General features: G+C 41.0%; 2 protein-coding genes across 3 annotated transcripts in view; one reads left to right on the forward strand and one right to left on the reverse strand.

Annotated features, from left to right (window-relative positions):
• Nucleotides 1–5,318, forward strand: part of rap1gapb (RAP1 GTPase activating protein b) — a 52,676-nt gene extending 47,358 nt beyond the window's left edge. The window contains exons 21-25 of the mRNA XM_070902584.1: nucleotides 203–319; nucleotides 1,051–1,180; nucleotides 1,619–1,718; nucleotides 2,223–2,332; nucleotides 3,179–5,318. Of these exons, the coding sequence (XP_070758685.1) occupies nucleotides 203–319; nucleotides 1,051–1,180; nucleotides 1,619–1,718; nucleotides 2,223–2,332; nucleotides 3,179–3,262 (541 nt within the window). The 3' untranslated portion in view covers nucleotides 3,263–5,318. The remainder of the gene's footprint in view (nucleotides 1–202; nucleotides 320–1,050; nucleotides 1,181–1,618; nucleotides 1,719–2,222; nucleotides 2,333–3,178) is intronic.
• padi2 (peptidyl arginine deiminase, type II) lies at nucleotides 4,715–15,115 on the reverse strand. Of its 2 annotated transcripts, none has more exons than XM_070902585.1 (16): nucleotides 14,961–15,115; nucleotides 12,172–12,343; nucleotides 11,544–11,613; nucleotides 11,308–11,369; nucleotides 10,843–10,960; nucleotides 10,233–10,385; nucleotides 9,860–10,053; nucleotides 9,358–9,461; nucleotides 8,889–9,000; nucleotides 8,614–8,721; nucleotides 7,980–8,131; nucleotides 7,661–7,808; nucleotides 7,383–7,476; nucleotides 7,188–7,267; nucleotides 5,936–6,073; nucleotides 4,715–5,807 (listed from the first exon to the last, which is right to left on the reverse strand). In XM_070902585.1, the coding sequence occupies exons 1-16, from the start codon at nucleotides 15,113–15,115 to the stop codon at nucleotides 5,574–5,576; spliced, it is 2,094 nt and encodes a 697-aa protein (XP_070758686.1). In that variant the 3' UTR covers nucleotides 4,715–5,573. The 2 variants fall into 2 exon arrangements, with proteins under 2 accessions (XP_070758686.1, XP_070758688.1); XM_070902587.1 differs by lacking the exon at nucleotides 14,961–15,115 and adding an exon at nucleotides 14,205–14,403.
• Between the last annotated feature and the right edge of the window lie 1,037 nt (nucleotides 15,116–16,152).

The following is a 16,152-nucleotide window of genomic DNA, read 5'->3' on the forward strand; positions in this document are numbered from 1 at the left end:
TGAGATGCAGCAGTTTGTCACTTTAATGATAGTTAAACAGCAGTTTGTGGCAGTTATGGGCCACTTCTTCAGATCTTACAACACGCGTTCGGATGATATGAATGTGTTATAACATTCATCAAGAGTTTGCCAAATGTGTTACCGCATGAAATAAGTAAACTTACAGTATTTTCATGTGTCAATCTCCATCCCTGTCCTGAAGCCGGGAGGTGTCACCCAGCGCCCACAGGACACTGGACAGCAGCCACTTTTCGCAGGAAAACAAATCAGACAACTCCTCCAATCACAGTTCTCCAGAATTTCCTGCAACTAAGAACAGGTGACTATTATTAAATTAATTCTATAATAGTATACTGTATTATATTCGCACACATTGAGAATCCCTTGGGTGGGTGGATCGGGAATGCATTTGTATTGGAACAGAAACTCTATTACATGGCCGATTACCCTCATAGTCATAGTCGCAAGCCTCTCTAGCCATTTTAATGGAACAAGCCACCAAATTTACATTATCCTTTTCTCAGTATCCATGTTTGGTTATTGTTGAACCAACAACATAGCAGACAGAATTTAAGCAGCTGTGTAGTTTAGACAAGAAACAGTAGAATCTTTTTATGACAGTGATGTTGTGATATACACAATATTAATACCTTTGCACTCTTAATAAGGTAGAGCACATTTATATTTGAGGAAAGTATGAACATGCATAGCTTGAATCGTGTTGTACTGTGTCTTAAATGATGCACTTGAACTCATTCGTTTGTTGTTGGTATGTCAAAAATATTGTGATATCCTGTAAGTATTGGTAAGTGTTACCAAGCCCCTGGGGAGAGCTAATTTAGAGGCATTAACTCCAAAACAGCTTAAAAGATTACATTACTTGGCACAGATGCAAACACACTGCTGTCACTGGGCTTGAAAGTCCTACCTGAGGTGCTGTGAAATTAAGGTTATGAATTAATAATATGTTTGGTAGGAGAATTAATAAATACAAAAATAGAAAAGAAATATTTTTATTGTTTGTGCGGTCAGAGTGACCCAGGTGTGTAGTTTGGCAATGTGTTGCAGGGCGGCGTCCATCCCCGAGGCTCAGGACCTTTCCCGCTCGTCCTCCAATGCCAGCAGCTTTGCCAGCGTAGTGGAGGAGCACGAGGCAGAGGAGGAGTACGACACTGGACTGGTGGGTGGAGACAGGCAGAGCGGCAACACATAATGAAAGTACATATATGTAGGTCACTTCCCCAAAACCAAAACAGCAGGCAGCTTCTCACAGCTGAAGACAAATTTGTGGTCCATTAACATTTGTCTCACTTTTACTGTGGGGGAAAAATAATCTACTTATTTTTTATCTGTTGTTTGCTGTTACCTAAACAATTGATGTGAGAAGGTTTGAGGGATTTCACTCTATCCCAGCGATGACAGGTCTCAAAATGTATTGCATAGTAATTTATATCCATGTGTTTATCCTTTTCTTTCACTTTCACCACTTTGCATCTAAAAAGAGACAAATGTAAAAACGGTCATGAAGTAGAGTTGGGGTTATGATTAGGCTGTCTGCTTGTCCTTGTTGGTAAAGAAAAAAAAAATTTCAAACTTTTACCCTTTACCCCTCCTACAGGAAAGTGTGTCTTGTGTTACGCCACTGAAGAAAGACTCATTTGTGTTCAGCTCTGCGGTGGAGGACAGTGCGTGCAGTACCAGCCAGGGAAGTTTTCCAGGTGAGTTTCAGAGAAAAAGACTCTCATATTACTGGGTCAGCGATAGCCTGAAGGCACGAGAAGCAGGCAAGTTACCAAAGGTCAAATGTTTCACATATCCAGAGTATCTGGGGAAAATCTAGATGGGGCAGATGCGAGAATAACACTCTCTTCATCCTGAGCAATTAATATCGGAGCACTTCATGAGTGATGAGCTTCACCTCAGCTGCACCAATGGAGCCCGCTGCCAGGACGGCAACAGACGGCCCAGCCTGTGTAATTTAGCAAACTCTTCTTCAATTTATTAAGTTCATTATGCCTAAAAAGTACAACATTGCAAACTATATCTGTGATTCCCACACAACTTCTGTTATGCTGCTCATTCGGGGGTTTTCCCTCACTAATGATTTACTCTGAACCGTTAATCTTTTGCATGCTTATCCTTGTTCAGCTACAACAGCTGGCAGCATTATATGCTTGAGTATATTAACCCTGACAGCCACGCATCTGTCGCCTCCCTCCCAGCAGCTTCTCATCTTCAGCAGCAACCGGATGGAGTGAAGACATCAGAGCCAAAAGGGACAGACAGCCAGTCCAAGACAGAGCGCCCCTCGCAGGAGCACAAGTTCTCATCGGTGAGACAAACTGCTTGTCAGCAGTCATTAGCAGATGGTTTTACTCCATGTTTTACAAAGTCACTGGAAATAATCTTCCCTCTGATTAATTGTCATGTCATTTATTGAGAAGAAAGACCAAATAGTCACTACTTCCAACTCAAATGTGAAAATTTGCTTCTTTTTTTCTGTGATGTCTTTGGGTTTTGAAGATGTCACTGAGTTCTGGGAAATTGTGATGCATCATTTCTTTACTATTTTTGACATTTTATAGACTAAACAGTACGTCAGCAATAGTCTACAGCCATGCCAGCGGCTCTGTGAGGCTGTACTCAGGCACAGCAGTGCTTTCAGCTAAATAAAACGTCACCATGCTAACGTACTTACGATGACAATGCTAACATGCTGATGTTTAGCAGGTATAATGTTTAACATCATAGTTTAGTATGTTAGCATGCTAACATATAGTAATTAGCACTAAACACAACACGAAATGTAACACAAACTACAGCTGAGGATGATGGGAATGTCATCAGTTTTGCAGCTATTTGGTCATAAATCAAAGTATTGGACAAGTTAAACTTTTGACCTGATGATGGCGCTAGATGATGTTTTGTATTGTTGCAGGTCTTCTGTTGTTGTATTTGTTGATATTAACTGTGCCGTCATCTCTTCATGTCTGTTTGCAGAACTGTTAGCCACACTCCTCTGATCTCTACATCAACGTCCATTTTCAGGTTCGTTGGGGCTCCTAATGACTGTATGACTGTAAAGATTTCTTTCCTTTTCCATCATTTGTTTTCGTACTTTCCTCTCACATTTTAACCCCTCATAAAACCTGCTTCTCCATCTCTCCTTTTGTCTCAGCATTCCCATAAGAGGCATCTTTTGCCAAAAACAAGCCAAGGGCACGTGAACTCCACCACTGACGCAGAAGAGGAGCAGAGTTAGAAGCCAAATCAAGAGACTGACAGATCTTCTTTCGCATGTTTGCCGTGGATCTGCTGCCTGTCATGACAGACACCCAGCTCCAGGGACATGTACCTACCTATCGCCCTCATTCAGTTCCATGTGGAACTCTCCTTGAGTGCTCAAGGCAAAGGAAACCTCCACACCCATGCAGCATCAGTACTGACTGTCACCTGACAGCTGGCTTAGCAGAATAAGTCAGGCCGCCTGCTCATTCTTCAGGCCAGTAAGCTCTGAAACCTGATTCTTACTGTAAACACTACAGATAAGGATTCAAACGGGGGTTTAATCTTGTGAAAGAGTGGTGACAGAAATGGAGACCGATCAAACAACTGGTGTTTGTTTAGCTTGTGAAGCAGTGGGTCTGTAGAGGGGAGAGTTGCACTAGAGAGGAAAATGTTTTTTTAATGTCAACCTCACATCCCACTGTGATATTGTACATGGGTTAAACTTTGATGTACCGGGTGTGTGTGCGTGGCTCTCTGTCAGGCCACTTTTTGTGTTTTGTTGATGATCTATTCTTCTTCTTCTGGGTATTCTGCAGTGGATATTTGTCATGTTTGACGACAGCTTCAGTAAATCTGTCCTGTTTTTGATGGAGGGTACCTCTGTGATGCTGTTGTTGGTGGCTCTAATAGCACCAGTCACCTTCCTCCAATCTGCAATTCTTAAATTCGAAATTTAATTGTACCACGGTAAGTCTGTAGAGAAAAAAAAAAGAAATATTTTGACATAACTGTAGATTCTATTGATGCTATATAATCAGAATAAAAAGCGTAATTACTGTAGTGCCCCAACCAGCAACATGCACCCTCAATCCAGGTACTGCTGTTTAGACCTTTGTCTCCAAATACTTTTTGTCACTCGCCACTTGTTGATTTGATGTCTGTGTACAGGTGTGTCTATACAACGGTACTGTGCATGGTGTAAATCTGCTTGCCAAAAATCCTCTCCTCTGTACACTGGTGCCATGCTTGACATAGAGGTGTTGTCCCTGTGATTTGTGTTTTATTGAAAACCAGCCGACATCTCCAGATGCAGTGCACATTGCTGATAGAGAGCCAAATGCCACAGTTTCCTACTTTATTTGTAAAGTGTAATATATGTACGTGACCTAAGCACTACATTTTCAGAGTTATTTCAAAATACTGACCTTCTGAAAAACCTGATTTGTTGCTGAATAAGAATTACACTGTGACTCGTCTTGAAGTTGCCTTTCTAATGATTGTGCCGCGGGAGCTGCTTTGATGGAGGGTCATATTTAAAGGCACTGCGTTGCCATCTGGCTTGAATGTAAAACTAGACAGATATGTATTTATTGATACATATCTGCTCCAATGAATGGTGATACTGTGTTGACTCCAGACCACAGTAAACTCTCCTGAGCGGAGAAGCTTTTTCCTGTCTTCAGTTTGTTATGAAGGAAAGAACTGATACATGGAGTTGTTTTATTTCAGTGACAGAAGCGAACATGAGATTTATTGTCTGTAGTGAATTAATGACAGCATTTACAGTTTGTGAAAGTACAAAAGAGTTAAGACACTGGACCAAATGCAAAACAGCCTACATACTATATTCATCAAGCCGTTTATAGCTACAAATCACTCAGAAAAGAGTAACATTTTGCATTTGACTCTACGGAAATATGGCATAGAAAAAGAGGCATTTTCTGTAATAATTACACATTTGTGTATTACTGCCTTTTAAATTGATTTATGTAGACTTGAAATGGTTTTCCTCTGGACTTTGGAGATGCTTGAGTAGACGAAGTACGCCCTCTTGTGGCTCTGTATTATTATAGCACATCATTATGTGGTACCATTCATCTAACTGTGCTTGCACTGTATGCCAACGGCCGGTCCAAACCACAACAAGATTGGGAGTGAATCTTCTATGTGCTCGATTCAAAATGATTGTATTTTCTGTTATTGTCAACAGTCTGCTTAAGCCCTTGTTCAAAAGATTTGTTTGTAAATATTGCTTTTTGTAAATAAAGCCAACAAAAATGTTTAATAAAGATGAAGATGCATACAATAGATCATAAGCCCCGGGGTAATTCTTCCCACATAAAAGTTGATGTTTACTGTCAGTATTTTGGTATGAAAGTGAGGCATATATGAAAAAAACAACCTGGCGCATATTCTAAAATGACTGATAAGACAATTAAGCGTTTTATGATTTTAAGACATAGAGATAATGCAAGACAACCTAAAGCTTACTCAATGTGCTATTGTTGTCTTGACCTATTATTTTGAAAGCAACCCCTCTTTCTGCCTCTCTAACGCATCTCCGTTCACATCTCCATGTTCCACCACCTGACGTCAAACGGTTCCCTGCGGACGTTGGAGCCACAGTGCACCTCTCCCAGCAGTTTGTGGTAGGAGGCGAAGTCGTTGATGAATGTGCAGCTGAGGTCCAGGCCCTCCATCAGGGAGCACATCTCAGCCTCCAGGGCACAGCGTCCATTCAGCTTGGGGCCAAAGGGCTTCGGGATGCCGAGGTTTTTCCCCAAGACAATCATGTTCACCTGGAAACAGAAGTGATGAGACTCACACTTGTGCCATCAGCTTCTAGATTTACTTATATCTTATATCTAACTGATGAGTGCTTTAATGCCTTTTAAATTTGAACAAAATCACAGATGTCTGAACACACCATGTCAGGGTAGTAAGCCACTGCTCTGTACTCCTCCACATCCACCACTAACTTGAAGAGTATTGGCAGGTCGATGATGTCCTCATCATCAAGGCCCAGCTCGATCTTCAGTACGTCCCTATTCCAGTCGATGCAGCTCTGGGAGGGTGCAGGCGGTAAAAAAAAGACATACAGACATCTGGACAATATACACTATAAAGTTTTTAAAACTCATGTTTGCTCATTGCATTCTGTAACCTTGGTTTGTCTATTATAGCAACTCTCAAAAACAAGCAATAAAAACAAAACAAACAGTACAAACAAAACAAACGATACACCAAACAATGTACCAGTATGTCTCAAGATAATCTTTGTTTGGGCTACTTTTGGTGCAAACAAAAAGCACACTATGTGGACACTCCTGCTAATTAGTGGGTTTAGCTGCTTCAGACACACCCATTGCTAAAAGGTCCATAAAGTCACGCATACAGACATGCAATCTCCATTGACAAACATGAAGAGCTCAGTAACTTTCAAACTCAGCCAGTCAATTATAAGTTATAGTGAAGTGCAAACATGTAGGAGCAAAAACAGCTCATTGTGTAGCAGCAGGCTTTACAACATCATAGAACAGGGCCGCCGAGTGCTGAAGCACAGTGTGTAAAGATTGTTTGGAACTTGGTAGTGAGAGAAGACAAACTGCCTCTGGAAGCAACGTCGGCACAAGAGCCGTTCATCAGGAGATTTAACTCAAGTGGCCAAGCGGCAGCACACAAGACTATGATCAGCAATGCCAAATGTCGGCTGGGGTGGTGTAAAGCACATCTCCATTCGACTCAAGAGCTGAAGTGATGAATCCTTCTTCACTTCCTGGTGTTCTGCTACATGAATTGTAGTTTGGCTGGATGCCTGCACGCAAGGTGCCAACTGTCAAGTTTGGTGGAGCTCAAATGCTGACAGTGTGCCAGACCTTATCGCCCAACATCAGTACCAGCTCTCACTAATGCTCTTGTGGCTGAAAGGGAGCAAATCCCTGCAGCCAGGTTCCCAAAATCCAGTGGAAAGCCTTCTCATACAGTGGGGGCTGTTATAGCAGCATATCAACGCCTGCAGTTTTGGACTGAGATATTCAGGCTGTCCACATTTGGCCACACGGCGCAGATTACAGTACATCCCCAGCAGGAAGCCACATTTTATGTTTGGATTTTCACAGGTTGAACTAGTGTTTCATCATTCTTTCTGGGCTTGAGTCTAACCATACCATCCCACTCACCTGCACATAGTTATTTTCATCTTGGAGACTGCCGTCATTAAGTATCTCATCCACTGTGATTGGTTCTTCATCTTTCAGATCTTTTTGGAAGTGTTAAACAGAGTGAGTGTTAAGGAGTGTATGATAACTTTGTTCATTGCTAAGACGCACATTGTACAGCAGATTTTCCACACACATATATACTGACAGGCCTACCCTCAAACAGTTTGGCTTGTCCGTGTCCATCGTTCTGTAAGCCTCTGAATAGTTTGTAGGCTGCGTCTGGGCTGGCCAGCAGCAGCCGGAAGCCCTGTGCACAGCAACACAAGAGACAAAGATAACATTGGCTGTCTCATATCCTGAGAGCTTATACAATCCCATAATGTACGTCACAGCAAGTCAGTATCACCCAGTAACAGGTAGCGGCTTCCTGTCTTCTAACTATTTTTCAGTTCAGTAGATTGAAGTGGTTTCTGTTTAAAAGGGAATATTACCTTTCTGTCAGGTGCAGGAACAAAAGTCATGAATTCATCTATGTGGCCGACAAGGAGCCAGTCAGAAAATAAGGCGATGGGCTCCTGTACCTTCTGAGCCCACAAGAAGTCTTGAACAACTTTGGTCATGTTCCGTCCTTTAGTTGCCCTTAAAGAACGAGAGAGACGCAAGTATGTTCACAAATCTCCTGCCACGTGTTCTGTGCTGCCCCACAACAATGAACTGGATGTATTAATCACGTGAAGAGCTGCTCATACACAAATTATTCATATTCTTTATGAGTCAGGGGAATCATCTCTGGATCTGTTGCAAACTCACGTAGGGAAGGCCACTCCGATGAGGATTCTGCCCAGGGGGTAGTCTTTTCCATTCGCAGTGACGGGAGGACTAACCTCCAGATTACCGAATGAGTCCAGACTGCTCACATCTTTTCTCCGCGCCACCCTCGTCACGTAGCCAAAGTCGGGGCCCTTGGGGACATGAAGGTGGTTAAAGACAGACTGCTGCTCTGCTTTGAACAATAGTTTGTGTGGGCTTTTTTTTTTTTTCACAAAATCAAAGTTAAAATGCTCAAAATTGCATCTATTCTATCTCCCTAATCGAAATCCAGAATCTATGAATCTCTATGAAGTTTAACTGTTGGATGCAAGATGTCTCCTCCTTCACTGAAAAGTATGTTTTTCAGTGTATGTGAACCGGAGGAGTCAAGTTCCCACATCACACTTGTGTAATTTGCATACTGAACCACAACTGGTTTCCAAACTGGTATTCATAAAATCCAGCTCAAACATACATGCCTTTCCCCCTTCAGCAGATAAATATGAACAAAACAGCCTTCTAGTGTCAAACTCTAGGATGACACACACAATCATGCCACTATCAGAACCATTTCCAAAAGCATTTTGTATCTCCAAACAATTCATTTCAGGGGACATTTGAGTCTGTCTGTCACCAGTAGCTCATTATATGGAAAATCCAGGAGTTTTCCATCTCGAGGGGAATCCAGAACAACAGGAAACCGGTGATGAGGAGAGTCGATGTAGCCAAACTCCAGCTCATCCTGAAAAATAGATGATATGAGTTATATTTCTGCTGTCCTTATATTTTAGATCTTATCAGAGGTTTTAAATAACAACGTGTGAGAATGAGATGCAAACAAATACATTATTTCTCATGACAGGTGAATCTGAAATCTAAATGAAAGTGTGACACATTTAGTGTTATTACCTGCATCCAGCGGTCTCCTCTGTTCATGTACTCATGGCAAATCTTCAGCTTGTACCCGCTCTTTGCAACAAGGTTCTTCATTCCTTTAAGGAACTGGTAGTTATCAGCTGTGCTGAGAAGTGAAACACAGGCAGAGAGGAAGTTTTTCATCAAGCAATATTTTTTTAAATCTTCTTGTCATTTCAAAATGCAAATTCATCTGGCTGTTTGTTCTTCAAATTCTACCAATAACCAACATCATTATCAACATCCAAATCCAAATCATTTTGGGTAAAATAAAATAAAAAATAAAAATGACACGTAAAACCACAAAAAGAAAAAAAGATGGAGCTGTGAATCATCATTTACTTGTGTAATACTTTTCTTGGTAGTATGCATTAAGGGGTGTGTGTAACACTGTAACATCCTCTTGCACATATATTGCATCTATTGTCACCATCATTTTTATTATTCATCAGTCTGCTCTTACCTGCAGATGAACACCTCTACAGGCTGCAGGGTGTTTGGTGTCATGATCCACGGTGCCACTCTGAACACGACTTTGTCTGTGTAAATAGGCGTCTCCGGGAGACCCTGTCGAAACATGGGAGAGGCTGCTGAGTACTGCCAGCTATGCTCCTCTTCACGTATGTTTGTAATGTAATGTGACCAAATAAATTCACAAGTAAATCTAAAATAAGAAATTTTTTATCCCAACCTGACAAGCAAATTTACTTCATTTCAATTTTTAAAAAATCATATCTCAAGGTCGACCTATTAGCTTTGTTGGGAGCTTTCAGGAAGACTGTGAGATGCAGTTGAAAGCTCTGAAAAAACTGTTAAGTGGACCTTGAGTTAAATTTATTTATGTAACTATACTGTCGTACAGTTTTACATAAAATATAGATGTATAAATGCAATTTAACAACATGAGGAACTCATGGCTGGAGATAATGATTGTAAAATTGTGGATGTCATGCTGCAGATCTTACTGCACAGATGGGCTCCAACAGACTGAGGTTGATGCTGATGAGTCCATCGAAATCTTTGTCAGGAAACCTGAGGCCCTCCACATAAAAGTTCATCTCTGCTGCGCCTCCGAGGTAAGGCACTTCCTGAGACAAGACCTCACTATTCAGGACCAGTGGATAGTTCTTCACAAAGTAGTTGTAAAGGAGTTTATCTGCTGCAGTAAGAACAACAACAAATACGGAGGCACTTAATTGGAAAAAAGGAAGAATAACTTCAGTAAAAATGGTTTAAAGATAACAGATCAAAACAGTGCAGTACTTTAACTAGCCAGCAGAATTACATGCACATTACATCATCTGTTCTGGGGCTTTCTCCCCCCTCATCTTTACTCACGCAGGGTATTATTCACCACTTCAGAGGACCTGGACTTGAAGACTCTGACACTCTCTGCGTCTCCCTGAGAGATGTGCATGGCGAGCTTGTAGCCCCCTGGGAGCTTGGCAGGGCCGCTGGTCCGCAGCACCATGACAGACATGTCCTTCAGATCTGTACACCCACAAAGAGTTCATGTTGTTCAGGTGTGTCGTTCAACCCTAGATCCCATAGATTTGAAATGCACATGTAACTGATAGATGACGTAAATGTCCTTGTGTGATTTTAACTCTGAAGCTAAACACTACTGTGAATGTGGGGTAATTTTCATGATAACTGGAGGGACGCACACACACAATGAACAACACCAGTTTTTACTATCAAATTTCAGCTCTACTGGCTTGCCTAGTGTAAAGTCATTTGAGATGCCTATCAACCCGCCCTCTAAACTCACACAGAGGTCTCTAGATTTGTGGTTTTATCAAACTGATTTACCATGTCAACATTTCAATCTGCTGACTTTGCAAAAGCAAATATCAGTGGCCTTTGAATCCAGACAACAGTTATGAAAAAACTGAAAAAAAGATGGAAGAGAGAATTCAGCGGTGAACGAGAAGCTGTACTATTTTACCCGACACTTTGGAGATGTAGTTCTGCTCGCTGTCTGGTTTCTTCCAGTAGCTTCGCTCTGAGTCACAGTTGACCAATAGGATGGCCCCATGCTCGTTAGGACCCCATTTCCAGGATCCCTAACAGGTTTTCAACAAAACAGACGTGAATGAGTTTGATTCACAGATTGCTGGAAAATCCAAATAAAAGGAACAAAACGTTTCGCAACAATGTGGTGAGGCGAACGTGTAATGGCCTCGTCACGCTTGTACAGAGAAATGTATAGTTGACAAGTAAAAAAATCTGAATAGCAAGCAGGAACACTTTAACATTATTAGTATGCAGCGCTGTTTATTTCATAAATGGAATCCTATTCAGTTTGTTACACTTGGCATGTTATTGTTTATCAGAGAGTGAAAAGAAGAGAAAATATCTCCTTCATTATGTGTCATGCACCGCCATCTAAAACTGACACATCTGAGCTCACCTTATTAGGGTTGTTTTTCTCCACAACACCGTCTCTGTCAGCATCTACATCCAGAGAGATCTCTGCGTGACAGACACATTTTGTTCATCACAGAGTGTCTTTGCATGGCCAAAATATTCCAGATAGTCGTTCACATCACAGCTTTTGTTTTCAAAAGACTGTTTATATACATTTTTATATCACAATTTCTGTGTATGTGAATCAACTGGGTATCCAAATATAGCGCTTTAACTTACCAACAGCTGTCAGGTGCAGGAGTGCTCTCCCCAAGACCTGTTTATTCTCCGCATAGTACCAGACAGACAGCTTATAAAAACAAAAGTACTTATAGTTATTTATATGTACAGAATTACATTTGATAATAGTGAAATCTTAAAGAAACCATAAATGAAAATGATGAGTTGGACTGTACATTGCAAAGCAAAAGCCTCTTGAGCTTAGTTCAGTGTGGAATATCTCCTCTGGTTATTTGAAAAGTGATAAATCATTCATCACGTAAAAGTACAAAGACTCAAGTCTTTAGTCTCAGGACTAAAGAATAAAATTCCTCCAATGATAGAAGACAATTCAGTTTAGAAGTCACAAATTTTCGTTTGAGGGGTTTGGTTTCAGGCTCTGAAACTAATTACCATTCAATATCTGAAACGCAAATATTGTTAAATTGTTCTAAAAATATTGACACACTGTTTCGGGGAAATTGCTTAACGCTCGTCAATCAATAATAACTTCATCTAAATACCAATAAAACTGAACTAAACTAAGCAAACAGTTCCTGGAGCTGTTCACGTCCCATACCACGGCACATATTGAAATCCAGAAATATGACTTGTGACATCAGTGTCATGCCCTTCCTTTCTACTTTACCTTGCTATCATTTTCATATTGACTGGCACGGCTCATGCTGATGAGTAGTACTGAGTTTCCATTGAGAGGGATGTGAGAGAGGAGGGACGTCTCCTGGGGCGGGGGGCTGATGCTGTACTGAACATTGAAAGAGCTCTTCACAGAGAAGAACTTGGAGTTGGGTGGGGCACCCCTTGAGGAGAAGAGAAACGGCATGTTTTTGCATGTTAGGGCTGTGTTTACACAACACAGGCATATTTTATCAAACACATAGTAAGAGCACATATTTATGTTTATATACATGTGAGGAAGAGCATTGGCGTATGCAGGCGAGACACAAGCTCATATTTCGTGACAGGTGGCGAACCAAAGTAGCAGCTGTGGTCACGGTGAAGTTAGCCAGTCTATATTCTTTATTGCTTGGAAGACAGCAAAGAGCAAAGCAAGAAAAGTGATTCAAACGCATACTGTTGGTTTTATTAAAATAATAAATTAGGATGATGTAAGTTGCAAATAGAGACTCTGCAGATGTTAAAAGTGGCAGAATAAAGAGCTAGAAGAGCGTGGTAAACGTTTCCCCACGCACCACTTGCAGAATCGGATTGAACTGATAAGACGCCTCCAGACCACAATGTACCCTATTACAGGATCAGCAGCTATCGTGGTATGAGTCTCAGGTGAAGACATGTCCGTATTCTGCCTAAAGGACCAACACTATACTACCGCTTGATCTCAGGTTTTCCATGTGTCAGCTATTTTAATGTCAGTAATGTCATTACCACAAATTTGTTTAGAAATAGGCACAGTCAACTGAACTTATAGTGGCGTTAAAGGAGCGGTCCACACCACAGACATACAGTCTCTGGTCAATGCTTTTTAAAGTCTTAATGAACAATAATCGCATGTACACTGAAAGGTATAACTTTGGAAGAGATCCACTTGATTTTATTAACTTGAACTGCTGAAGCCTCTTATCAACTTCAGCGGAACTTTGAATGCATTTTTGCATAGAGCAAGGATCAAAAGATCTCAAAACAAGGGCCCTTTATGTGACAGGGCCTCTACAATGGGTGTCCTTTCAAACGATATCACTTTTTATTTTTGGATATTCCAAAAAGCCCTCTGAGCCAGGGGGGCCACTCTCCCACGCTGCCCTGTTAGTAATCTAGCCTCAGTCTGTTGTGTTGTGATGGCTGGCATTTGGCAGAAAGTATAGGTTACATTTCTCTTGGGCAACAAAGTCTCTCCTGTTTGACAGCAACAGCGGAGGATTGTTGATTCTCTCCACTGTACAAAACAAAAGACAATGAGATCTGCCATCCTCCCCGCAGCTCAGCTGATGTGAGTTAACAATGGAATTCTTATACGCTTAGTTGCCAATTTATTAGGTACACGTACAACCGCTATGAATGCTATTTTAGAGAAGTGTTGATAAAACTTTATGATCATTTTGGAGGATGTAGTTTATAGTGCTGTTTTACATTATCCTGAGAGGTGTGTCTAATATTTAGTCTACCCTTGTAGATATAAATGGGGTCCAGCAGCCAAAATGACATAAAGTTGAGTCGACACCTCCCTAAAAGACATTCAATAAAAACTAAACTATAAACTTCATGAAGATGGGATTTGTTGCAGGACTACTGGATTAGACTGCAGTAGTTTTTAGATAGGTAGGCTATGCCTGATAAACTGGGAACTGAGTGCATGTTTCATGAAAGTGGGGATCTTTTTCAGAAGTAAATCAATAGTTCAAATATTAATTTTTGCTCTGAATGCTGTTGACCTGGTTGTCTACTGACCTCTTCATATCATTAAAATAAAAATAGAGATAAGGTATGAGACACACACACCCACACACACACTAGACAACTAACATAACAGCTGTGGTAACACAATACAATATTTCCAGAAGAGAAGGTGAACATCTTCAGAATAGAAAATGGCATACAGAAAGTAAACTCCCCAAAGTCCCCAAACAACACATAGTTTACAGTCAAGATGAATCATTGTGTGTGTGTATGTGTGTAATGACAGCTTGTTGAACAAGACCCTACCTGTTCAGGTTCACATTAAGTTCCGAGCCGACCACGTATAACACTCTTGTGGTTTTGTCATAATCTACTCTGAGAGTCCGGGGGTGAGTCATGACTGCAGTCCTGCTGCAGTGTGCGAGGCGGTCAGACTGGTACGGACAGTGAATGCCCTCCGATTGCTCCGTTATCAGGAAGCGAGGACGCAAACTAGTCTTGCACACTGAGATGAGACGAGCTGTGAGCAACAAGCTGCAGGTAGGCTACTGGAGGTTTAAGCCTCTGTGTGCGCTCATTGGTCAGCCAACCGCCAACCCCCCACCCGTGTCACCTATCTCTCGTCCTCCTCTGTCTCTGGTCTGTCTCTGTTTACTCATCCCTTATGCGCTGCCTTTGGTCTTCTGTATGTGTTTATTGAGGGACAAGGTTTGCATTTAGAACCGTGATAGAAAAACACTGTTGGCACATTTACTAATAATTCATTAAAGCAATAAAAGTAAAAATAGTAATGTGCGCTTTGTAGTACTTTTTGTTTTTCACGTCACTATATTACAGAAATATAAATGTGATATTTGTATCTAAGGCACGCATGCGCATTCACACACTAGTTTTTCCCCATTGGATACTTAATGTCCCCACGGCTGCAAGCAGTAGAATAAAAGTAAATTAAAGCAAACAGGCGAACCTGAAACCGATAAGTTTGCTCATCATAACATACAACATACATGCATTTTGCTTGGCGTTTGTGTTCAGGGTGTCGATGATCGCATTTCAGCTCACCTGTACAGGTCTGCCTTCAAATAGGTGCCAAGAACATAGAGAATACTCTGCGGACTGTCTGTGCTCAGACGGCAGGTCCGATGATACTCTCGGGTCACTTTTCTCTTCTTGAGTAGGAAAGCGGGTCCATCGGTGTGGGAGACCTCTTGAAACATGGTCGGTAGTGGTTTTGCCTCAGACTGATGAAGGTCTTATGGAGCGGTGTATCCTCTTAGTCCTGGAATGTTTGTAATTTGAGACAGACAAACCCTGCTGTTGAGGCAGGTATTTGCCGCGTATTTGGCAGCAAATGGGAAAGAAAAAAAAAACACTGGATTAAATTCTCCAGGTGATTGCTGATTGGATCAGATATTGAACAGGTGAGGCTTCTCTTCTACAGCACAGCGCTTCTTATTATTCAAAGGAAAATGATGCGGAAAAGCATTTGCTCACTGAGTGCCATTTGATAAGATGTTGCCTCTGAGAAACGGGCAAAAACATTATGTTGATATTAAAGCACACAGGTGAGTCATGCTGAAGCTGTGGAGACTCCAGCAACATGAATGAAACTTAAAGCAGACTTTCTACTTCCTCTGCACACACATTTGCTCATCGAAATATGGTCTCACTGCTCCACTTGCTGAACTTAACGACAGATAGACAATAACAATAGTACTTTTATGGTACAATTATCAATTTATAATACAAAACTCAAAAAAAATAAATTAATAATTTCTTAAAGATAAATAAATTCTTAAGAGCCCTTTTTCTAGTTCCAATCTGATCTAGCTATTGTATTTGTTTATTTTTCTGTTACTCTTTTAACGTATTTTATGGTGGTGCATTATATTCTATTTCATATTCTGTACTTCATTGGCCTTTATTTAATTGTTGTGCTGATATGTTTACCCCCCCCCCACACACACACACACACACACCTTTTGAAAAGTGTTGTATAAATAAAGTTTACTATTATTATTGCTACTACTACTTCTAATATAATAAGATAATATTAAAGCCCGTGATGTAGCCTCAGGCACAACTTGCTTAAGTATTTTTATAAAGTGCTGTCATCCTTACAATTCCTCACTTATGTATGTCTCTGGATTTCAAATGGGCTTTATGCGTTTGGTATGTAAAATAGGGATAAAAATAAAATCTAAATGCACTTTTTACACATGTGAAATTAAGTGACATGACTATACCGACAGCA

The sequence above is a fragment of the Enoplosus armatus genome, chromosome 3 (genome assembly GCF_043641665.1).
Source record: "Enoplosus armatus isolate fEnoArm2 chromosome 3, fEnoArm2.hap1, whole genome shotgun sequence".
Taxonomy (NCBI): Eukaryota; Metazoa; Chordata; class Actinopteri; order Centrarchiformes; family Enoplosidae; genus Enoplosus; species Enoplosus armatus.